We start from the raw sequence: 25347 nt of genomic DNA, 5'->3' as shown, positions 1-25347 counted from the left end.
TAGACCTTTAAAATATATCTGTAAATGAGAAGGACTAAAAGTTACAGATAGCGAATTTAGGCTAATTTTTCTTTATGGTCTCTGGACAGATGTTCAAAAGACACCCTAAAAATAGAACAAAAAAATCTTAGCAATAGAGAGTTGTGACATTTTTTCTCCATTATAGAAACCAATAATACAAGCACAGTGATAGCAAAAGTTTAATAAATGGATGAAATGGTATGTTCATATGCTGCTAATGTTAGCATGCTTGGCCATCTAGCTGACTGGCTACAGTAGCATTTGTAACCCATGTTACTTCCAAGGACATTGACCAACATGTCATTTGTTAACTGCGTTATTTTGTAGAATTACATAAAGTATACGATGACATTAGAAGAAGCTTTATTGAAGACACATCCTCTGTGTTATTGAGGTTAAGCTAACATTACCTGCACTGGGTTGCACCAGCTATATGCACGTTCTCTCCTAAGTTAGGATGTAGAGTCAGCGTTACAGGGTTAGTAACTACTAGTTAGTTTGTAACCAAATAAGCTTGAACCATAATACTGCAGCGTCCCTCAACTAGTTTGGACATAAAGTCATACCTAAGGCAAGTGGCCAATCAACAATCAATTTTGTCGTGGTTACTTTGTGTGTTAATACTCAGACAGAGTCAGGCATTATGGTGAAAATGCAAGTCTTCTGGTTCATTTTGAATGGGCGTAGTCCATTTGGGCTTCAGTTGAAATGGACTACCCCAGGCTCCACACAAGCCGATGTCACGCTGCGGTGGCCAGTCATGAGCTGCTGATCAGCCTCTTGACAGTCATCCTGAAATATCAATGAAACTGAGCACTGTCCAAGTGGAGTTTTTGATGATACTCATTGTGTCCTTGTTTAGCTTATTTCATGTACGCAGCTTCATTGATGTGCAAATATGGATTTTTCCCACCTTGTATGTTTCTCTGAGGTTACATCAAACCCTTCATTACTGCATGATCACTACAGGTAAAGAAACACTGTGTTCATGTAGTGCTTAAATCTATACAGTATGTATAATTTCAGTGGTTTTCTCATTGAAATTTTCAAACACTGGGTGAAAAACTGACAGAATACAGATGGAAGAAATTAATTTTATGCATATTTTGATGGTAACATTTTTAATGTGTGCAAACAGATGTTGAACAGTAATTTGAATTTTCATAGGTTATAGAATATGACTGCATTGTGAGTCATTTGTCTTCTTCAAGTCAGTCTCCAGGTGGACGAATATACCCAAAAGTTTATGTAGCCAATTAAATAATTGGCTTTGTTTTTCAAGGTGACCGTTCTCAGTTTAATCATTGGCCATCTCCCTCAGGAGCAGCAGGTGTCGGATGCAAACAGACAGATGGCATCCTGGGAAATGTAGTGCCTTTTTTTTGTCAGCGAGCGCAGCTTGTAATGGCCCTGCCAGGAGGCATTAAAGGCCACAGCCTGGACGCTGCTCTTTGCTCACAGGGTGAAGCTGATTGAAATTCCGTTCCTCCTGCATCGCCGGCTTGGCGTCGGCCCACAGTGCAATACTGCAACCTATTTCACACTCTGCTGGTGTGGATTGATGAAAGCAGACAGCAAAAAACTCAGGGTGGCAGCAAAAGTCCAAAAGTAGCAAGGAGCCATCTTCCATATCCTCCACTTCTAACTGGCTCTTATCTGGAAGTGAAATGGAAAAAACATATTGTCTTGCCTCTTATCTCTTATTTTCCCTTAAATCCTCCTTATAACACAGCTCTTGTTCTCTTTGGAGTCACAAAACTTTATAAAGGAACTGGCGTTATGAGAATATAGTTTATGATCTAATATGGAGAGTAAAATAACAATCATTATCATCCTTATATAGCCTACATTTATATGTCTGTGCCTCTGTAACTGGTTCTTAATATCACTTCTTGGGTGGAGGGGCGATTTGCACATTTGCCTCACAACAAGAAGGTCATGGGTTTGAATCCTGGATCAGACTTGGGCTTTCTGTGTGTGTTTCTGTGGGCTCTCCCAGTTTCCCCCACCATCAAAAATATGTATATCTGGTCAATTCTCCAGTCAGTACCTCTGACCATAGCTCTGACATATGACCGGAGTTTGTCCCTGGGTGCTGTAACTGCAAACTGCTTCTTGAGATACGCATTCACGGATCGTTGTCATGACAAGGAACAATTCTCGTCCCATTTACAACCAAACTCAGCTGGCTTGCCGTAGTAGATAACAAGTGACACCGCTTCCTAACTAGAAGCAATGTGAGCAAACGAGCAGATGGAGGGCGAACAACTGTCCACATATAATATGAGCAATGCAACAGAAGTGCACTTCAGATTCCTCCCTCTGTAGATGAGAAAATTAAGTGTCTGAGTTATTTATTCACTGTCATTTTCTTAAATCAGCTTTGTTTCTAGATAACTGGAGGGCAATTTACTTATTTGTTCCTTTTTTTTCTTCCAAACCTTGTCCTTTCTGGGGATATTCCTTTACAAAGACTGCTGATGTGTTCATGTAAAAGGTGTCACTTCTTCTCAGCCTTGTTCATTAGTCTGCTGTCCTCCTTTTGACTGCTTTGATGAGGGGAAACAGAAACTTGATGTGATGTCACATTAATTTTAACCAGATGCTTGTGCATCTTTCGCTTTGGTGTTTAGTACCACTTACCCCAATCGTGATTTTTTTGATGGTAAACATAAAAATAGTTAGCTTTAAGAAGTTACCAACAACAAAAAGATCCAAGAATAACCATTTTATTTCAGGCTAACCTATCATTTTTTGTTTTTTGTGCAAAAAATGGGTTGCTTGTCAAAACAGCATACCTGAAACAAATGATTGAAGTACAGTTTTTAATGGAATAGAGCCCATGAAACATAAAATAAAATCTATTCAACACTAAATAGCCTAACTGATTTCATGCTTAAATAATCATTATTTTAACAGTAACAAAATGATTGATGCATTTCATGATTTCTATTTTATTGGATGTAATTATAAACTTTGTTGTGTTTCTTAATATCATGTTGCATGTTAGGAAACATATTCAGAATACAGCATTTTGTTTTCAAATAATATGACTGCCTCTCAGTTGTAAGTGTCTGTGTATTACTGTTCTTGCTTGTATATTTTTGTTCTTATTATGCTGTTATGGTGAAATTGGCCCGAATGCTGCATGAATGCCCCAAAGCTGCTGTAATGAAGCTCTGACTCTTTGTCAACAGCGTTTCTGTGTTTCTTGTTTCTGCTTTTAACAAGACTGCGCCTGCTGGAAACTACTGTGATTACTGCGTCTTTTTCCACTGAGATGTAAACAAATACAGCCTCGAGTGATTCTCCCTTTAATTATACCAAAACAGAAACATAATGAACATCCAGCAAACAGGACACAAGCTTATAGTGAATGACTTCACTCTGATATGTCTTTGTTAGAGACAAAGTGAATCCAGGGTAAAATAAGAGGGGGGTTGCTCAGAGCGTCAAAGTGCTGCTGTTGATTCTGGTTGGGGGGCAGGAGTCTGAGTGAGTTCACAAAAAGCCAGTTTTGGGTGATTTTCGCAAAACTTTTGAATGTTTCCTTTTTTTTCTTTTGGTTTGTTTGGCAATTTCGCCTGTGGTGGCACAAAATCATACAAAATATGGCAATATAAAAAGTGAATTTCTATAACTATCAAAGAGAATAAAGTGAATTGTGTAACAGATTCCATTCAATTTACTGTAAGAAGTGAATTTCTGTAGTTACCAAAGAGAGTAAAGTTGAATTGTGAAAAAGGGCTATATGTTGCTTTTCCAAATGTTAGGCCCAAACCTTACTTTGGTCCTTACTTGGAAGCCTTCCTTTTAATTTAACCACGTTATTTATCAAGATACATAGGTAGAAGATATAATAGACTTAAAAACAAAACAAGGAACAGCAACAAAAACAACAAAACCCTTCCATACTGGTAAGCTGACCTGTCCTTTTAAAATTTTTCTCACATCACACTGTTTCTGTTGAATTTCATTCCATTATTTAAGGTTATTATAGGCTGTTTATGAGTCAGCGCGTATTTATTTTGTACCTTCATGGGATTTTATTTTTTTAATGCATTTCAATGAAACTATTCAACATTTTACTGAACATTTTTTCTTATTTCTCTTGATGAAGAATTGTATGTATCATTTTTGTTTTATTGCCTCTGCCTATTTATAAATGATGTACTGTAGTAAGTAAAGCCTGTACACTACAATACAAGAACAATAGACCCTTTTCATGGCAGCCATATTGAAATAGTAGGGTAAACACAGGTGTTACTAATGACACTAATTAAAGAACCTCTCCAGTGAGTCGACATGCACAATAGCAGCACCCTGACTCAGTTTGACCTGAATCGAAATGAATCTTAATTAGTAACATTAGTAACACCTGTGTTTACAAACTATTTCATATCAGAACGGCTGCTACAAAAAGTGTGTTACATGAATTATCAAGTGGTGAGTATACTCATTTTTTTCTTGGGATTTTTTTTTTTTAGCATTATGTGATGTCTGTAGCCATAGTGTGTGTATTTAGGAGCCTTTTTCTTTTAAAATCGGTCAGCAACAAATGTCAGCTGGAGAAGTCATTTTTAGTCAGCTCAATAGAGTTAGCATTGAGTAACTAGCTAACTTTTGCTAAAGCTAATAAAGTCTACTGTCAGCAGTAATCATTTCAGGTGTCATAATGGATAGTTGTCTCCTGGGACTGAGGAACATTAGACATGATTTGAGTTTTGGTTACAGTTAAGCTATTAAAACTGGATTAAAATTAAGAAAATATTGTAGATTAATTTCAGTTTCACCACCTTTTTGATAAAGTAATCAATTTCCTTGGAAAAAGTTAATTATAGCTTATAGCTTATCTGAGTTATCAGACTAACAGCAAGCTTGCAAATAATGTAGCTAACATTTTAGATTTTTTTTTCTTAGCTAGCCAGCAAAAAATGTAATATTCTGTCAACTTTTTAGCTAGCTAACAAACATAATGTTTTATCTTTTTACAGTGCTAAAAAATATAACATTTTGTTAAGAGATACAACCAGCTGAGAGTTAATGGTCCCCAACCTGGATTTACTAAACTGAGATAAATGTTTATTTGTGCGACAGAGCTCTGCTTAATTTTAAGCTCAATTTAAACCTAGTTTACCATTTTCTGATTTGTAAACAATATCCATTACAGACTGTCCCTAACCCTAATCAAGAATTCAAGTGAAGCTAAACATCAGACAAGAAAACAACATTATTTATACCTGATGAAAGACACTGACAGGAAACATTTCTCAGATACATTCAACCTAAATGTTGAATTTAGCTGTCATTGATAACAGTCTTTATTAGTTTCCTCTTACCAGAAAAGAAACAGAATTTTCCGAAAAGCCAACTTCTCCAAAATCTCCAACCTGGTCAGACAACAGGTGATGAAAGAGCATTTCAGGAGCCTATTTGTGTGATTGTCAGTGCAAAAAAATACAACACAAAGCCATCTGTTGATCACACCAAAGAGAAGAAAGCAATACTGAGGGTGTGATTACACCCTAAAGGCTGCAGGAGCAGGTTTGTAATAGAAAAGTAATCAGCTGGAGGAATCTGGGCAGCAAAAGTGGATGAATAATGAGCTCTGCCCTGCTGTAGTCTCACTGCTGCTGCTGAGCTGCTGCTGAATCGCTCCAAAACTGTTACAGTTGAGCAGCTCGGTGCCCAAAAGCAGTTTTTTTGTTTTTTATGTGGTTAGATCCCAGGTGTGAATGTGTTGCTGCTGAACACAGAGTGTGCATGTTTAACACACCCTCCTGTGGATGAAAAAAAACATGATACCACAAAATGAGAACAGGAGCTCACAGAGTGTGAATGTGGAGGAGGCTGATGGGAGAGAGATGAGAGGAGGTAATCACTGCCACTCTTTGATCCCTGGAAGGCAGAGAGGGTCTCGGTGACAAGCGAGTGTTGCCATGGTTACAGCATCCCATTGCTTTGCTAGTTTCAGTCGCTGCTGTCGCACCCTTCCTGTTACAGTCCCTGGAGAGAGAGAGAGAGAGCGAGAGCGAGAGAGAGCGAGAGAGAGCGAGAGAGAGCGAGAGAACGAGAGAGAGAGAGAGAGAGAGAGAGAGAGAGTGTGTGTGTGCACGCATGCATACATGAATCAAATTGATTGTTGATTTCATTTGCATATGTCTAGCTAAATAAACATTTTTAACTTATTGTGTATTGATGCTAGAAGTATTGGGAAAGTGAGTAATAAGTAATTGTAATTGTTGGCTACATTGGTCAAAGTCTCAGCAGTAGTATTAGTAGTTTAATAGCAGTAGTAGCAGCTCTAATCGTAGTGATAGCTGTAATAAAAACACAGGTAGTTATATGAGTAGTAGCTGAATAGATATCTTACAAGTACCAGTAGTAGTAGTTATAGTTATTGTAGAAGTAATTCAGCAGATGTAGTCTTGGCAGTAGTTGAAGAAGTAATTTAGTAGATACAGTAGTAGCAGCAGTCAGTCTAGATGTGGTTGTAGTCTAGAAATAGTTAAGTGTAGATTGTAGTACTAGCTGTCTTAAAGAAATTCCTTGGTGCCAGTAATGTTTTCTATAAACTTTTATGATTGAAATGTCTTGTAAGACATTTCATCCAAGTGGATGAAGTCCAACTTGGTTGCTAAGAGTTGCATGTTGGGCAATTAGCATAATAAGTATAAGTAGGTCATTATGAGGTAAAATAAAGAAGAAACAAATCATCACAAACCTGCCAGAATAAGTTTATTTTGATGTCCATTGTTAGGTTTGTTAGTTTGTCCAGCTGTTCCTTCTTTGTTGTGCACAATTTGTTCATTTATTTTTAATTGATTGGTTGATTGAAAGACAATAAAATGGTGTGTACAAAGTGTACAAAGAACTAGTATCAGTAGAAGTAGAATAGTAGGTACAGTAGGACTGCTAGATTTGTAGAGGTAGATTAATAGATTTAGTATCCTAGTAGCAGCAGGCAAGAAGAAGCAGTCGTAGAGGTAATGTTGCTGTAGATTGAGACCAGTGTTTATAGCTTAACTCAGGCTGCCTTCAGCGACCTTCATGTGCACCATGATCATTATCACTTGTTTGCACTGGAAGATTTTACAGTGGCTGCAGGAAGCACATGTACTGCACATGGTTCACACCTGCTTCTAGCAACTGTTTGTGTCATTCTTCAGTGTCTCCATGATGCATTATGTAATCAACATGAATCCAAGTCACATTTTTGCAAAAAAACTTGAAAGCGATGCTCTGCTTGGTCCTGATTCAGCCCTGTGCAGGACTGAACGAGGATACTGTGAATCCTGTTTGTGTGTGTGTGCGCATATGATAGGAAGGAACATTGTGTTGTGCTGTTGGACCTGAGTGCCACTGTTACCTGCTATAAACCCCTGCAAAAGGACAAACAAAAAACTGTCTACATTCTCGAAATCAACAGGGGCAGAAATGTATATTTACCGTGCGTAGAAATGTGTGTTTGTATGAGAGCCACGGACAGACAGAGTGTGATGAAGTGTTATATGCTGCCAGATCTCCTGTAAGTGGAATAAAATAAAATATGGCTGTGTCCCCTCCTCTCCCAGAGGAGCACTGAATGAGCCAGTTTGATGCATCCGCCTCATCCCAGTGTTAACTCAGGATATAAGAGAAACTGTCCATGGCTGACAAATACACCAGTACAAAAAAACAGTCCAATACACAAGGCTTGATGTCTTATTAAGCCATTTAGTCTCTTTATTCCAGTCTTAAAATAGAAGGGCCAACATTTGTTTTTGTTATATTTATTATATATTATCTTATTTATCTATATAATTTACAACAGTTGGTTTTCTGCTGTTTGCCAGACTTTTAATACCAAAGCTCCTTGTTTTTGTCTAGTATGAGTCATTCTCCTGTTTGAAATTACCTCGCTCTGTGTCACATTCGCTCCATGTTTGTTTGTTTTGCCTTCAAGAGGGGTTTCTCCCAGTGTGTTGCAAGCTTGGCCTTGGGGAATTTTACTTTTAGGGGATGTATTTGTGAATATTTTCAAATGGCTTCTTTTAAATTCTCAATTCTGTGATTCTGGCCGTGATGTGACGATGTTTATATGTTCTTGAGGATCCTGGTTATGAGGCTTATTCTGGTTTCGTTCCTATTTGGAATATTGTGTTACAATATTGTGTTTACCTAGTTATTCGTATCCCTGTATTAATGTAATCAAAAACATCTATATATATAAAAATGTAAATACTGAATATTTGAAATGCTTTCAAAAGTCTTTTTTTTTGCAGTATCAGTACTCTGGTACCAGGTGCACTGGTGTGTGTTGACACAAATGGCTGCAGCGCACTTACCCACAGTGCTGTCTTCTTCTCGTCAGTCGTGGCATTTGCTAAATCTGTTGTCATGTTCTAGCCTCATTATATCTATCTTGCCCCTCAATGTTGAGTCCTTTTTTCCTTGGTGGTATTGGAAATGGTATTGAATATTAATATTTTGACATTATGTGGACCATTCTGTTCTGTTCCAACAGAATGTTCAGAAACCCGGATAAGATGTTTACATGCCACAGTATCCTGGTTTCTATCAGAATACCCCAGGTGGCAAATCCAGGCCTTGTCCAGGTTACTGAAGCCAGTATTTCATGGTTACATGTGCAAACCATAACCAAGATACTTAAAAGACCTGATAATAACCAGGACACTTACTGCACATGTAAATGCACTCATTTTATTAGAGAAAACGTAGGATCCTACATTACTACTGCCATCAGTCTGTCGCTGGGCTCCTGTCAAAAAAGACACTTGGCTGCCAGCCCCTGTCAAAAGCTACTTGTCTCAGGGCCTAACAGGGTTGCTGGGGAAAACCCTGCTTCATGCAGATTTCCTGACTCCATCTGTGCCGTGCTGAAGAACACAAAGACTTATCCAAATGATGAAAAATGTTGCAGTAAAGAGTACACAATCACAGAGCATAAGCTGGAACAATAGAACAGTATATCTTTTTAATCCTCACATGTTATATACTGTCATATTGCGCAATCCTATATGAAATTAGTTTCATTTTTATTTGTCTAGGTGTTCGGATATCTGTGTCTGAGATTTCTTCCTCTACTCAGATGTAACAGAGGCAAACTGATTTTGCTTGAGGTGCTCAAACCACTGAAAAATATATATTTAAAAAAATCCAGCAGCATTGTGTCTTTTTAGAACACAGTGTCCCAGTTACTTTGGATAATCCACAGAACACACAGTTTAATAGTATTCAGAGGGACAAGTGCTTTGGTTGAAAAGTACTTCTAATAAAACCTCAGTCAACTGTGTTCACATCGACTGTCTCTGTCTGCTGCTACTGTATGTATATTATTAATTTCATGATAGAAGTATGCTGGAAATCTGTGATTCGCAGCCTGTCTGTGTAACCCGTGTGTTGTTTTTGTGTTTCTGTGTGAACAGGTTGCCTGTTTGAGAGCGAGCTGTGTTCACCATATGAGATCTGTGTCAACGGTAAGGTGTCAGCACACTAACACACACACACACATTATAAAAAACTCTATTCAAATCCACCAACTACATTACAAGTTACACAGTCAGGCCACCAGTTATAGTACACAGTTCACTGATATTTGCAACTAGATAGGGCAGATTAAAACTTTCAGTGTGTCTTCATGTATAAAAACAGGGGTGTTCATAACCACATGTCTTGGTAACATGTCTCTGACACCAGTGGCACTGAAATCAGCTGTACGATCAGGCCACACATTAGAGGAACTCTTTTAAGACTATTAACACATATTTTTGAAAGTGGTAGTGCAAGAGGTTCATGTGCTCTGTGCAAAATGCTCCATTCTGCAGCAAATTGCAAACTAAGAGCATAAATATCCCCAGAGCTAACATAGTTTATCATTTCTAACTGCAGTTAGGTTAAGAGTATTTCATTCATGACCCTAGTGGTCAAATCTCGGGGTTCTCCTCCCTCTGTTTGAGCTGGAACGTGAACATGCATAGTACTGATTACACTGGATATTTTACAAGAAAGGATATTCATCGATTATACTCAGTGTCTGTAGAGCTCTTACTTTGATGAATGGTTGTGTGTCTCTTCTCTCTGGTTGAGCTTTCACTGCAGGGACCGTTTTGGGAGCCTCATTCTTGTGGTAGGTTACTTAGAGAATTTAAATTGCCTATAGATGTGAATATGTATATGAAGTGGAAGACAGCCAATTCATAATCAGATGATAACAAGGACGAGGATGAGGAGAAAGCATGACAAATTTTTTATTATGTCTTTTTGTGGAGCAGTGTCTGCTATTTCTGTGTGAAGGTTTGTGTTGATGTGGAATCAGAGATAGGATTGATTTGAATGGCTTCACAGAAACCAAATTCATCCAAAAGTTCAGGATGTCAAGAGCTATTTTGAACTACATCTGTTGGTGCCTCTCTTGTGTCAAGACACTTCTGGCATAAAAGTCACATTAATTCTGTGTTCTGAGGTCTCACTGGAAAAATCACATCTGGATCTGATGTAGGACAACATATGAAAGTGGCCCAAATCAGAATGGAAAAAAAATCAGTTTCCATGTGATTTGTGCTGTTCACAGTGACATTGGGCCACTTTTGCCTGCAGTGTGAACATAGTCCGTGTGTTAGGCCTGTGATGAGCTGGCGACCTGTCCAGGATGTACCTCACCTCTCGCCCAGTGTCAGCTGGGATTGGCTCCAGCTGCTCGCAGCCCTTCAAAGGATAAGCGGTTATAGATAATGGATGAATGGAAGAGACTTTGAGTGGAAAATAACTGGAAGTAGGAAAAAAAAGTTTTCAGCCTGGGACTAAAAGGATTAAAGGCACATCAAAGTGTAGTCACCAGGCACATGTACCAGAAAAGTGTCCGAAACACATTCAGTCTCTACTGCTTTAATGATAGCACTTACAACAGCCAAGATGTTATTTAATGCTCAGAGTCAGAATTGCTGCATTGCCTCTGCATTCATTTTAGCCTCTTTAGAATCAACTGCTGGACAACATAAATATAAACCCGCTCCCTCTCTGCTTGTCTCTTCCCTTGTGGCATCTCTGGCATCCAGAGGAAGGAATCCCCTGCTGCGAATCAACCTAGAATCAAAAAAAGCTCAAAACATGAAAGTCGCTCACAGAAAATAATTTGCATATATTTTGGAGACTTGGAAACACTTTTATCTTTGACTCCACTGGGTCACCCAGATGATAACCTGGTTACTCTCCAGCACTCAGGCCACATCTGCTCCAAGCTGACCTTTTGTTTTCTGTATCTGCTGATCACCAACATTCATGGGTTCACTGGGAAGCTCTCAGCTGTGCAGAGCAGGCTGCACTTATCAACATCTCCACAGGATTTAAAGCACAGACCGAGGCAGCAGAGATAACACAATAGTATAATCTGTTGTATAATCTCATTAAGCATTCAAATGGTCTGTTAGGAGGTGCAGGTGGCCGTGCTGCCAGCTACACAGCTGACCGACTGCGTTTGTGACCTGCTTCCTGACGTGTGTTTATTTCAGGCAGGGCGTGTTTGTTCTGAATTCATTAGCTCGGTCGTTTCCTGTCTGCGCGGTGTCCTTTTGAAATGTGCCCCATAATCTGATTCTGACAGGAGGAGGTGGGGATGGAAAAACAAAACCAAAAAAAACACGTCTAGCTCTGTGAGAGAATAGTTATGTCGTCAGTGAATTTTATTTTTAGACGAGCTCAGGCTGGATCTCCGTCTGTGTTGTGACTGCCTCAGGTGACCTTGTTTCACTTCCCTGAAAAAAAAGGTGTCAAATGCTGTCATTTGGACAGTTGGTCTGTCATATTTCACTGCTGCTACATTTTCATTGCTCTGTTGGCCATTCTCTTGTCTTCTGTATTCATTACCTGACTACTACATGTAAATATTACCTCCAAGGAGTTTATATTTTCGGTTTGTTTTGTTTTCTTGTTTATCAGCAAGATTACGTAAAAACTGCTGCCTCAGTTTTCATGAAACTTGGTGGAAGGGTGCAGTGTGGTTCAGGCAAGATCCTGCTAAGTTTTAGAGTGGCTCAGAATCATGTCTACTTGCTGGTTTGTTGCACCAGCAGGATGTTAAAAAATTGGGTGGAAGCAGATGTAAGAATTGTGTTGTTGCTTTGATTTATGTGTAAATATTACATACTACTCCATATTACACTGTAGTGGTAGAACAGGGGTCTGCAACCTGTGGCTCCTGAGGTGCATATGGCTCTCCAGTGGCTCCCTGTGGCTTTAACAGAAAATTAAATGTAAATATATAATGGCTCTTTTTACTATTTAAATTTTCAGTATAATTGTAAAAATATGTAGCCTATACACCAAAAAAAGTTTTAATATTTTGTCAACTAAAATCTGTGTCATAACATCCGTCTACAGCTCAGCACCTCTCAAAACTCAAAATTTTGTTGGTGGCTAGTCTTAAGTGTCTTTAGGCTAGCTATGGATGTCAAATTCAAACAAAAAAGTCTCAGGGGAAAATAGGTGCAGCTCCAGACAGATTTCATTTTTCTTTTTCATCCAAAAAGGCTCATATGATAGCAAAGGTTGCCGACTCCAGGTTTAGAATAAATCAAATCTGAAAAACATGTTTGTTTAGGCACAGACCCCAACAAATGTCATATCATCATTTTTAATGAATTTATGAAAATGAAAACGGTGATGATCAAAAGTGATCATTCTTACCAATCATGAATCATACTACTATTGCAGTATCAAAATAATCTCCATATGATATTTGTTTACTATATTGTGCAGGCCTAATAGCAGCCACCTCACTGCAGAAACAAATGGATTAAGTATGTCAGAAATGATCAGTGTCTAAGTTATCCTTGATGTTTTTTCCAAGCGGTTGTGCCTGCAGATTTCCATAATAAGACTGGGCTTTTGGCCTTGGCAGAAATCTGTGCTTTTTCCCTTGCTTTGTTTCTTTTTGTGATTTTGACAAAATAACAGAGGTGATCACAACAAAAAATGGTTAAAAGAATAGTGAGGAAGGGTCATTGCAGTTAGAAAAGTCAAAATACACTTTATTTGGGAGAACTGTCTCTGCCATTGTTTCAGTACATGGAAAGAAATCATTTTTTCTTTTTTCTCTTCTTTTATTTTGCAGTTAACACTTAAAATGATGAAGGCACTTGTAAAGGTAGTACAAAAATTAAACCGTACTTTTGGGTTTTTCATAAATTGTAACTGGAAAACCAACAAAAAAAAATCAAATTTCAATATCAAATTCATCAAATTTCTGTAAAATAAAAAAGCATCATCTGTAGGTTTACAGGTTGGGGTCAGGACAACATGATGCAAGATGATTAACAGGATTTAGATAAGATGACAAAGCATGATTTTGATATACAAGAAAGTTTTTTTTCTTTTTTTTCTTTAATTGTTGTGTCTCTTTGTGAAATGTTGAATAATGTTAATTCTTTTCAATAATTAAAGTTATTAAATAATTAAGATAAAAGTCACTGCTCACAACTGATGCAGAAAAAGAGCTGACATCTGTTTACATGAAGGGAGAAAATGACAACAACAGAAATGTAAAGTTTAAACAGAAATGACTTTAATTTATTCTCATGATGGCTCAGTAACTTTTCAGACAGCAGCTAAATAGAAGGAGAGCAATTTCACCCACTTTGCAGATTTCACTGGTCCACACAGTTTTGTCGGCTGTGTGTTTTGCCTCGCAGACTTCAGGCAGTAAATACAATTTACTGCTCTGCCTCTGCTCCTTCATAGGTCATTAAAACCTCCTCAGCTGGATGGTTGTTCAGTGGTTGTGGCGCCGTGTTCCCTCAGCTGATGTTCCAGCTGTGATGGAGGACTCTCTCAAGCCTTTAAGTGTCATTTCCGTTTCACATTTCACTGTTGACCTTTTGTGGACCAGCTCCAGCTGTGTTGTCTTTTGTCTTAAATTCCATCTATATTGGAGGTATAGGTATATATAGGACTGTCAGAGATGTCTGACAAATATCAGCCACTATTTACATAGCAGCGCTATGTAGATTAGGCCTCCTACTCAGCTGTGAGAACATTGTATTCTGTATAAATCCACGTAAATCTGTTTTAAAATCATAGAAATAAACAAAGCAAAGCTAGCTGTCAAAGAAAACCCGGTCACCATTTTCTAATGTCTGTGCTGGATGGAATATGGACATGGAATAGTGCAGGATTGAGTCCTAAAATCTGAAAATGACTGAGCATATTTACATTCACAGTTTCCTCATGGTACGTGGATATGAACTGTGATGTGACTGGTTGCATTTATACTTTCATTATTTCAATCATAAAAGTGTTAGTTTGTGAAGATTATCATGCTGAACAAAACCTGTCAGCATCAGAATTTTTTATTTGCCACAGAGCTTGTTTTCTGCACTAATGCAAAGTTCAGTGAAAAAAATCCCATTTGGATTGAATCAGGGCAACACTAACTTCCAGGTTGGCCTACAAAAAAATAAAAAAATAAAAAAATTCATCATCCATGCAGCTCTCTATTGCTGGCTAACAAACTGAACTTGCACATAAGGATATTGCTGTTTTCACCCAAATTTATCCACAAATGTGAATTATTGTGAAACATGATTATTAAAATGATTCTGTCAGTGTGTGACAGTGCTGGCTGTTTTAGTGGAGCTCCTTGTTTCAAGTTCCTAAGAGCATGAAAAGCTCGACGGGTTGAGTTAGGTGAGCTGAGGCTGCACTGACAGCTGGATCTCGCAGTGGAAAAGCTACGGTGGCTGCACCTCCAGCCATTGTTCTCACCTGCCGTGTGTTTGAACCGCTTCAATAGCTGCTGTCAAACCACCGCTCGCAGACACTGCCGGTCTGTTGTGTGGCTGACTGGCAGCTTAGGCTCTATCAGGCCACACAGCAGCTCTGATTGCCTAAGCTGACTATAATCTCCTGGCAGAAAAAAACAATGAGTAAGGCTGGTATTGTTCAGCCGAGGACATCCTCTGTCTTTCTACCTTTTTTCAACAGCAGGGGGAGAGAGTGACACCTGAAAAAATATCTCCTGAGGAAACAAGTTGTTCTCTTACCTTGGCATGGGAAGACATTTAAACGTTACTCCAGGATGAACACAGCACCTGTGACAATGTTATTGAGAACAGATGAACAACTAGCCTGGATATTCTAAGGAATTAAACAGTCTTTCACAAAGTAAGTTAACTGCTGGTTACCTTCAGGCTTTACCCAAATCAGTGTCACAGTAGAGACATCCACACGCTGACAATGACAAAATCTATCTTCCATACTTGAAATAGTTACCTAAATACTGTGCATAGATGAATACTATACTACATGTTGACCTTTGTCAACATGTTGACCTTTTTATGTACCAGTTTATTGTGACACAGCGTAATTCAACCTTTTTTCATTTCGAACATCAAAATACTGAAAAAATGCATACTGTATACAAGCTGTCATCTGTCCCACTTTGCTGATAATAACATCTGGGCCCTCAGGGAATTTGCGCTGGGAGAGAAGGGCTTCCTTCTGCTGGAGCTGCAGTACCAGCTAGACTTGGGGGGCTAAGTAATACCTTAGAGGCAACAGTTAACTGGCATTGCACATGAATAAAATATTCATAAATTGTTTAACTAGCTAGTATTTCTGGTGCCAACTAGTGAGGTTGGTGATGGTTGGTTGTCAACTAATCATGCACATCCTTAGTAGGGAAGGGGCCATTGCTCTCCCTTCTGGTCCACAGTAGTTTTAAGTTGCAAATCACTGTATCCCAGTTCAGTCATCTTTAAGACATTAGCTTAACATTAACCTTGTGAGTCTGTCTGTTTGTGTCATCATGGCAAAATGTGGTCTTGGAGTCATGGACTGTAGTGGGAACTACTACAGAGGAGGTTTTGATTATTTTGCCAGGTGTTTATCTGTATCTCTGTCTGTTGACAGATTTTGTGTATAATCATTTTACAACTGTGCAAGAAACTTCTCAGGTGTGAGATTAACCAGGTTTCAAGTTGGAGCCACAGCCAGGGCAATACAGCAGAAACATCTGTCACGATGATGAAATGATTGCCTGTTTGTGTGTCAGTCATAGCACTTGGGGATATGATGATTGATGACTTTTTTTCTTGTTGCTATTGATCCCATATGTATTGCTGAGAGATATTGTTTTATTGCCCGGGCCGAGGACCAGTGAGTATGGGGTACTCATGTAATAATGCGGTAAAGACAAGTGATGGGTATTGTGGCTGGTATGATCCCATCGCAAGATGGTCTCTAGTTATTGTACTGGTTTAACCACAGCAAATATATGCCTGACCATACAAGGCCCATGTGCCTTGTTGCGTAAATATGAAGGCACTTTTACATTTTGGTCATGTGACTTTTACATACAGACATAACGGCAGTCTTCCTAAAATGAACCTAGTAATATTTACATTAGTCTTTGAACTTGGCACTGTATTACATTTATCAGTTTACGGTTATCTCTTCTGCACATCAGATCAGTCTACAAATGATATTTCCCCTCAGAGTGCAGCAAGAATGGAAAAATATATAGATAAAATCATAATAATAATCAGACCAGCAGTATACTGTATCTTCCAATGTTTTCAATTTTTACTCAAACTCCATGGATGAAATGAGGACCACACATTGGATACAATGTGTCAAACAGGAAGTGATGATGATGAAGCTGATGACAAAATCTATGAAGACATTCACTGTGAGAAAAGAGGGTGAGTGTCTCTCACACTCATGATGGCTGTTGATTAACAGAACAAAATACACTTTAAGTGATGCAATTTGTGAGAGAACTGGAAACACTTTGCTTTTAATACACTCTTTAAATATATGCATTGTGCAGGTGCAGCAAAATCACATAACCATATAAGCATGTATATTGTGCTGCGGTGCCATTTCTGAAACCCCACACCACCACTTTCCCACCCTTCAGCCTCTAATCGTCTATCTTGATATCATGATGTTGGCATCAGGTGCTTTTTTGCACTCATGTCATGTCTGAATAAAAGCCATTACGGAGCATTTACGTCACAAACGTGTCTGTATGACAAAAGCCATTATTTTAAAAGGTGGATAGGGACAGCAATATTAATATTCCATGTTTTAAATGGGCTTTTGGCTTTAAATAAATGTGATAATATAATGACCCTTGCCCCTACACAAACGTGCTTCCAGCATAAAACAACATAAAGTGAAATTCCAGGGCTGACACAATAGTCCAGGATTCAGTGAGAAGCGATAAGGGTGTCCACCCACCCCTGTGGACTCTGCTATTTTCAGGCATATCACCCCGACATGTCTGGGTACAAAGGGAGAAAGGGCACACCGGCTGCGTGGAGAGACGCTGCTCTATCAGTGACTTGACATTTTCTTTGTGACTGTCATTTCAGCAGACGGAGCGATGCCACATTTTGAGCCGCCTACAAGGGTTGGCTTTATTACACTGCAAAAAGTGCTCCATATTATAATACATTTATGTGGTAGTGCTTTATGTAAGTGAGTAATAAAAGGTAAGAGGATGGAGTTTGACTTGTATTCACTCCAATTTCACCTTTTTTATGAAGCAGCAGGTCACTTCATCACTGTACATAAATAAGTCCACTTGATTAAATCGGATATAAGCATTTCATAAATAACTGTCTATTCAGGTGGCCGTTTTTTGCAGTGTAGAAACCTCTGCTGACTTGGCCCAGCATGTAGCTGAGCCTGGCCACGGAGATAAGGATGGCTGCCTGTCAATTATACTTACTCACTTAAAGTTCACTCACTCAGTCTGTTTTTATATGTTTTAACCAGGGCTGCAGAAAACGATTTTGTTGAGTAATCTGCAGAGTTTTTTTTTCCTTGATTAATTCATTAATCATTTTGTGCGGAAGAAAGAAATGTCAGAAAATGGCCGTTGTAATTCCCCACAGCCCACACTGACGTCTTCCATCATCATGTGAAATAGTAATGAAAACTTAATCTATAGATTTGCATACATGGATAAGAATTTTTCTTTTTTTCATGGCACTGAACATGAGTATATAGGGCTGCAATGATCAATCAATTATGAATCAGTTGCCAGCTGTTTTGATAATTGATTAATCTGTTTTGTTTAAAGGAAAAAAGGCAAAATTATTTGTTTCCAGCTTCTCATATGTGAATATTTTTTGTTTGTGTACAAAGAAAGACATTTTAGGACGTAATTTTGTGCTTTGGGAAACATCGATCAACATTTTCTTACCTTTTTCTGACATTTTATAGGCTAGACAACTAATTAACTAATTGAGAAAATAATCGACAGATAAATTGACAATAAAAATAATCATTATTTGCAGCCTTAGTAGTATAAAGGATGGGTCCATGTAGGGAGAAGGTCATGATTGATGGAGACTTTCATACAGTCCCAAACCCAACAAACAAACAAACCTGATTCACTTCACTGTCATGTATGATGAGGAGAAGCATCCAATCCTCACATTTGAGGGGCTGGAGCCAGAATATTATTGGTCATTTCAGTTAGCAAAATAGGTAGCGCTGTCAGTCAGTTAATTCATGAATCATTCCTCTTTTTTAAGCCTTCAGTATTAAATATAAAATAATTACCACTGTTCATTTTCCTGCGTCCATGATAATTATTTAGTTATTAAGATATCGTAGTATTTAAGAAATTAAAGGAAGAATCAGGGGGAATTTTTCCTCTAGAGACCCAAAAATTCCTTGAGGTAGTACATCAAAGTTTACTTTATATCCAGTTCATATAAATTGTGTGATAATGCAGTAGATGCACAGCCTTCTTTAAACTGAGATTTCCAACACAGAGGGACTTGACTGAATAAAGATATTCAGCTTTGAAGTAGAACTTGTGTTGTAGATTTACAAGTCTGATACATCATTGTTTTCATGCTAACTTTATGTGAATGGTGTCACGCAAACTTTCACACAGACATTTGAGGATGAGGGCGTAGTTTCTGTCCAGAGAGCAGAGAGTCTGGTGTGAATCAGAAATAAAAGCTTTGTTGTGTTTGTTTAACCCAGATTTAACTTAAGGTGTGGTGGCACTGTGTGATAGCATATCTTAAGCATGTGTCAGTGATAAATGTATGCATTGTTTGAGTCTATTTGTAAATACAACACCTTATTTGCTTGATGATAATTCAATTTAATGCGATGTAGGTTATCACAATATTACATCATGTAACCCTGGACTTAAGTAATTTTTAGGGCAAGGCCACTTTGGTGCACTTAAGTGGTTAATTATGGCCAAAATGTAGGGCACAAAGGCCAAAAACCGTGCTGCAATAACAGTAAGTTATAATTACATTGTATAAAGACAAAACAGTATTTTTACAATCAGCTGATAATTAGCCTGATCAGCCACTGTCAGTAATCAGTACCAAGGCAGTCTTTACAGTGTGAAACTGTAAGCCATTAATCAAACCAATAACTAACCACGGTCAGTGTCAGTCAACCTTATCATAACGTTACTGTAGCAGTAATGTTAAGCAAATTACATACAGTGTAAGCAGTTTGAATTAAACAGAAGCTCCCTGCGCTCTCCAAGGAAAATAATACACCAAACCCCCTTTAAGAAATATGACGTGTTAACTATTCCTTACATGTCAGCAAAAACACTAAACTCTCGAAACACAAGTTAAAAAGCATCATGTGGCTAATTATCTTCTTCCATAAAGATAAAATATATTTACATACAGGATTTACATTTTGGATGACTCAATGAAATAAGTGCTGTTTGGTGGATCAGATACACACTGAATTATAAATCTGATTTATCATACTGTTAATTCACCATATATTGTGTGAGTGTGACAGTATTCAAGGGTTTTTGACCACCACCAAATTAACTAACCAGTTTTCTGCTTTCTGTTTGCTGCTAAGTAGCAGCCCATCAGATCATAGTTCATAGTGAACACTATGCAACAATACTTAAAAACATGTGTATTAATACTTATAGTGGACAGCATGGGCCTTCAACAGGGGGTCCTCAGAAATTACAGTAGGGTGGCTGCTAAAACATTTTTTAAAAGTTTTTATTTTAAAGCATTAAAATATATCTGACAATACATGCATTATTGAAACATATTTGCCAGTCAGCTGTATTATTATCCCACATGTACAGACACTCTTCTGAGCTACAATGGATTGTTTTGTAACTTCATGAGCAAGAGACTCTGACAGCCCCTCCATCTCAGAAACCACCAGAGAAAAGTGCAGAGGGTGAAGCTAACAGAGCAGACATTAGTGGAAGAAAAAACATTTGCTTCTTTCTTTTAAGGGCACAACAGCCAGTTCAAAACAGGGCATACAAAACTGTCCGTGTGGGTAATTTATTGTAGCTGTGGTATAATTCCTGTCCTAACACAGTGATCCAATCTGTCATCTTTTATTTACTGGAGGGGTGTTTTTTTAAATTTTAGTCACAAATGTTCAATGAAATGGATTAATGCTTCTTTCAGAATTTTTGCATTTATAATTAAAATTTTCAAATTATCAGTATTTCCCCAAACAGTTACGCTGCTAACATCACTGGTCTTTACGCAGATTTCACAAAATAAATCATAAGAAATCATAAAACCAGTTCTAATCAAATATATTCGTACCATGACAAACAGGTAACAGAAAAGACCAAACATCGTCTCCTGTTCCTTTAATTTATCTGGACCAGATCGAGCACAAGCTTGTCTTCAGTGCAACCTCTGTTTTTTCTGATGATCATTCAGCCTTTCAATAGATTAATCAGAGTTTTACCCCCAGTGACTTGATCTTCTCTGCTTTGTGATGGATCATATTTGCACTGTAAGTTTGCTCAGCAGTGCTGCCTCAGAGAAGCGTTGAGGTTATCCAAGCTTTGCTAATATTTTCAGATGGGAGACGACCAACGATGTGGAGAAAGCTCAATCAGTCTTGCTTTCTGCTTTTGTTTGCATAAACAGTCTTTTTGGATCTGGAGAATTTGTTCTAATCACACTCTGTCTTACTGCATGCTGGAAGTTTTATGTACTAAGCTCTGACACACTAAATTTTGCCCTCTTTCTTTGGTCATTCCTGCTGTTTAATTTGGTGTGTGTTGGGAAATGTATCAGGATAAACCTAAAGTGCTTTCAGGAAATGAATATGTACCTTATTAAAACTACAGAATAATGGGGTACACTTACTAGAGTACAGATCTCCACCAGGAAACAGTTACAGTACCACCACAACTGCCAGATGCAACCTGCAGAGATTTACAAAGTAAAAATTAATTTAAAAAAGTATAGTGTACATTTAAGGCATGCAGACTAGTGTGATGATATCGTTAGCAAGCGTCCTGTATTCATCTAACTGTAAAAACATAATAACAAAGCAATAATTGGGAGGATAAGTCCAAACTTTTCAATTTAAACATTGCTATAATCTGGAAGCTCTGCAACAGTATTATAGATAGAGAAGTCTTTATTATTGGAGACACTCACAAAAGCTGGAATTCTAAATAACTTATATGTTGCCTGTTCAAAGGTCGGAGTCTGCATGTCTCAGTGAAAGTTGTGGCTACTCAGCAGGTTAATGTTTTGGCATAGAGCCATTTTAAAGACACTCTTTTAGAAGATCTGTGAAGTAATTAACAGGATGGAAAAGTAGTAGTAGACAAAAACTACTACACAGTTTTGTGCTTGTCCTTGTGAGGTACTGAAACATTTCACTACTTTAAATGATTGAAAATATAACAGAAAGCTTCAGCTTCATTTTAAGGGGAAACGAGGCAAAAAAAAGGCTGAAAATATCATATTGTTTTGCATTATAGGATTTCTTGGTGAACATGCAACTATTAGTCCAGTTGGGACATGTCTTCCATCTGCTGCTTCAACGTGGAGCGGCTGTTTGCCCCCAGGTGTTGATTGGGTCCCTCGGCTTTACTGTCAAAGATGTAATAGAGCTCATCTTGAAGAAGCTTGCTCAGCATGGAAACACTAATTTCCAGCAGAGAATACGGCCTCCAGTTATGCTTTAATTGGCATTAGTTAACTCAGCAAGAGGAGAGCTGAACTGCATTTTGTGCTGGAGATAAGTGTTATTACTCCTATATGATACACAGAGTGTATAAAACATTATGACCCACTGATTTTTTTTACAATAAATCAAAAGCCCAGGAGGAACGCTTTCCAAAAAAGATTACAGAAGATATTTACTCAAGCTCCCAAGAGTCTGCAAATCTGAAAATAGGTGAATTTCAGGACAATGAGGTTGTCCTAAATTAAAACCAGTTGACTGTTTTTGTTAGATTCTTGAACTGAATTTGTTGTCGAGAATTTGTTACACTTTTGTTCTGCCAGACTGTTCACAAGATACAAGACTGTTCCTTCAAGAACAACAGCAGTATTGGTCATTATTAGCACCCCAAGAGGTTGTCAGATCCAAAAACACTTTTATGAGTTGTCCATTGGCAGGGACAAATGACATATTTTGCTGTTTTGAGGAGCTGTTGAAGAACCCTGAAGTTCCAGTTGTATACTCTGCCACGCAGCAAGCATGGATTATCTTTATTGACTGCGATAGGGAAAAGATGAGTCCAATCTATCTTACATATAGTTCATGTTGGTACATATATCTGGTTATAGTATTACTAGCCTTTGTAAGTTTAAGCGTTTACATGTGGAGGAAGACATTTTAAAACATTTTATTGTATATTCTTGCTAGAAATGGAAATGTAGTTAAAGGTGCAAGAAACTTTAGTTTTAAACATTTTAAAACTAGAAGGTGTTTGATAATAAGTTATTGAAAGTGTTTATTTGTGCTTATACATTGATTCTGGACTAAAAATCATTTCAAAGTTGTATAAAGGACTACAGGAAGCTAAAATGGCAAGCATTATGTATATAAAACAGAAGTGGGACAAAGAAACAAATATGCGTATTTCAGAACAAGTTTGGCTTAGATATTGTGAATTTCAGTGGAAGATGTCGAACTCGATCTCATGGAGAACCTTTGCCTGGAAGAGTCTTTGCAGATACTTCATTACACCAGTTCAGAAATCTCATCAGTCAGGCTCCCCCGGCTGCTGGAGGAAATGTGGCTCCAAGGAAGTCAATCACTTTCACCTGTTTTGGGCTTGCCCAATTATAACCACATTTTGGCTAAAGATCTGCACAGAATTAAGAGTTATATTTGGGTCAAAAACAGATTTTAACTGGGATGAACTCCTTTTTGGGATATCACACTCAATATCGACAAACACAAAAGCTAAATACCTATTTGGGATACTGAGTGTAGCAGCTAGCAATCACTAGGACATGGCTCAAACCAGGCAGACCATCCATTGAGGACTGGTATGATATCATCTATGAAATTTTTGTAATGGAAAGAATTACTTTTTCTATAAGGCTACAGAAAACTAAATTTGAAGAAAATTGGGAATTATGGAAAACATATTTCTCTAAGGCGCCCCTCCTTTATCTGATTTTGATCTGTCTATCTTTATTTCTTTATTTCATTTTTGTTTTATTTTTCCTTTTCTCTGCATATAATTTATTGATTTATTGGTATCTGGACAGTACCCCACCACCACCACCACAACCACCCCACTTCAGTGCTGCTTGAAATCCTGGCAACTGATAATGACCAACGACACTCTTGAACCCCACTCAAAAAATATTATCATTATCATTTTGTGCAAAGAGACTGAAAAATCTTACAGATTACACCTTTTAAGAACATCATTTACAAACCCTACGTGGCACTGAATCTTTAGAAGTAAATGCTACGTGCAGTACATTTTTCATGAAAATTTCATTTTCATATATTTTATCAGAACGCTTTCCTGACAACACGGTTTGTAACAGCCTTTATTGTACTGCTCTGCTGAACGCAGCCCAGTATCCTCAACAAATCAAGCCAGGGGATTCACATGCCAATCCCTGACAAAACACACACACGAACACACAGTGACAAAGGACGGTGCTCCGTTTCAGCCCCCCTACGCTGCTTCCCCTTGATTAGTTGCGAGGGACAAAAAGCACTCGATGGAAATTGCCATGGCAACAGGCGCAAGAGGAGCAGGGCTAGACTGGCCCATTACCCATCTGTGCCCTGTTGCATGTTGTCTGCTGAACATGTACATGTTTCACCCCACAGCAAGGGCTGAAAATATCTTCACAATATCTAAATTTAATGATCAATCTGCATTTTATCGATTAAAATTGTTGATTTAAATGATGTTGCTTGTGGCTCAATAAATTTGGATAAAAGAAATGCATTTATTTATATATATATATATATATATAAACTGTGAGTGGAAAGAATATACATAAAGAAAAAAATCTCAATATCTACATAATTTACTGGTTATTGCTATGTTAAATTAATAAATGTGAATTATCCAAATGACGTATGTCTTTTAATGCTTAAAAATAAAATGAATTTTAAAGTAGTGTGATTTTTTTTATCAGGCATAAAGCTCTACCACCAACGTACTAGACTAATCTTCAGTGACTTAGTCCATTGAGAAACCTCAGAATGAGATAAAATCATGTGCAAACTGTGTGGATCAAATAAAGAAGTGGTGGAAAAGTTAGTTTCTAGTCCTCTTGCTTTAAAGGAGCACACCACTAATGAGATCTGTGGTCAGGACGGAGATGAACTCTGAACACTTCAGTGGAGTTGGAAGCCTGAGTGTATTTGTTTAATGATCTCACACAGCCTCCACCATCATCGTCGCATTTGCTGTACGCCTGTCGGATTAGACTAATTGGCGGCTGTGGGTAGAGTTATCGATCAAAAGTGTGTGATTTTCCCTTTGAGGGAACTTCTTGTTTCTGTACTCCTGTTGCATTATAATGAAGTTACTTTAACTTTTACTTAACCACATTCTTGAAAATGACTGAATGAAGGAAGGATACTTAGGTTGACTTTTTTTTTTCAGCCATCCTGTAGATCAGACTGGAATAAATAAAACAAAGTTTACAAGTAGCCAAAATTCATGATATGATCATATAAAAGGCAGCGTCAGTTCAACAAAATAAGGAGTCAAGTCTGAACAGCTAATCAAAGTATTTGCACTAGTCTGCCTTAAGATTGTTCCATGTCACTAAAAGGGCAATTGCCACATCTCATTAAACTGACATACTGTCTGTGCTGATGGGTTATGGATCAGCACCAATGACTCAATAATTACTTCGACAAATTTTCTGCTGTTCAAAAGTCATTTTCAGTTTTGGAATGAAATATCAGCAAAGGGTGTGGCTTTTACGCAACTGCCATTTTGCAGAATAAAATAAAATAAGAGGGATAACTTTCAAGTTGTTGATGTTGTTCGTGTCTGTAGACATAATCTATTTACACCAGGTGCACAGCAGATGGCGCGGGTGA

At 38.0% G+C, this 25347-nt stretch overlaps 1 protein-coding gene across 1 annotated transcript in view; it reads left to right on the top strand.

Moving 5' to 3' along the window:
* The window catches only part of LOC146318071 (receptor-type tyrosine-protein phosphatase N2-like), a 299017-nt gene that overhangs the window by 11754 nt on the left and 261916 nt on the right, over nt 1-25347 (top strand). The window contains exon 2 of the mRNA XM_084731518.1: nt 9450-9500. Within this exon, the coding sequence (XP_084587644.1) occupies nt 9450-9500 (51 nt within the window). The remainder of the gene's footprint in view (nt 1-9449; nt 9501-25347) is intronic.

Source organism: Lutjanus erythropterus, chromosome 12 (genome assembly GCF_056507025.1).
Source record: "Lutjanus erythropterus isolate fLutEry1 chromosome 12, fLutEry1.hap2, whole genome shotgun sequence".
Taxonomy (NCBI): Eukaryota; Metazoa; Chordata; class Actinopteri; order Lutjaniformes; family Lutjanidae; genus Lutjanus; species Lutjanus erythropterus.
Note: the sequence above shows the minus strand (reverse complement) of the source record. Positions and strands in the feature narration are given on the sequence as shown.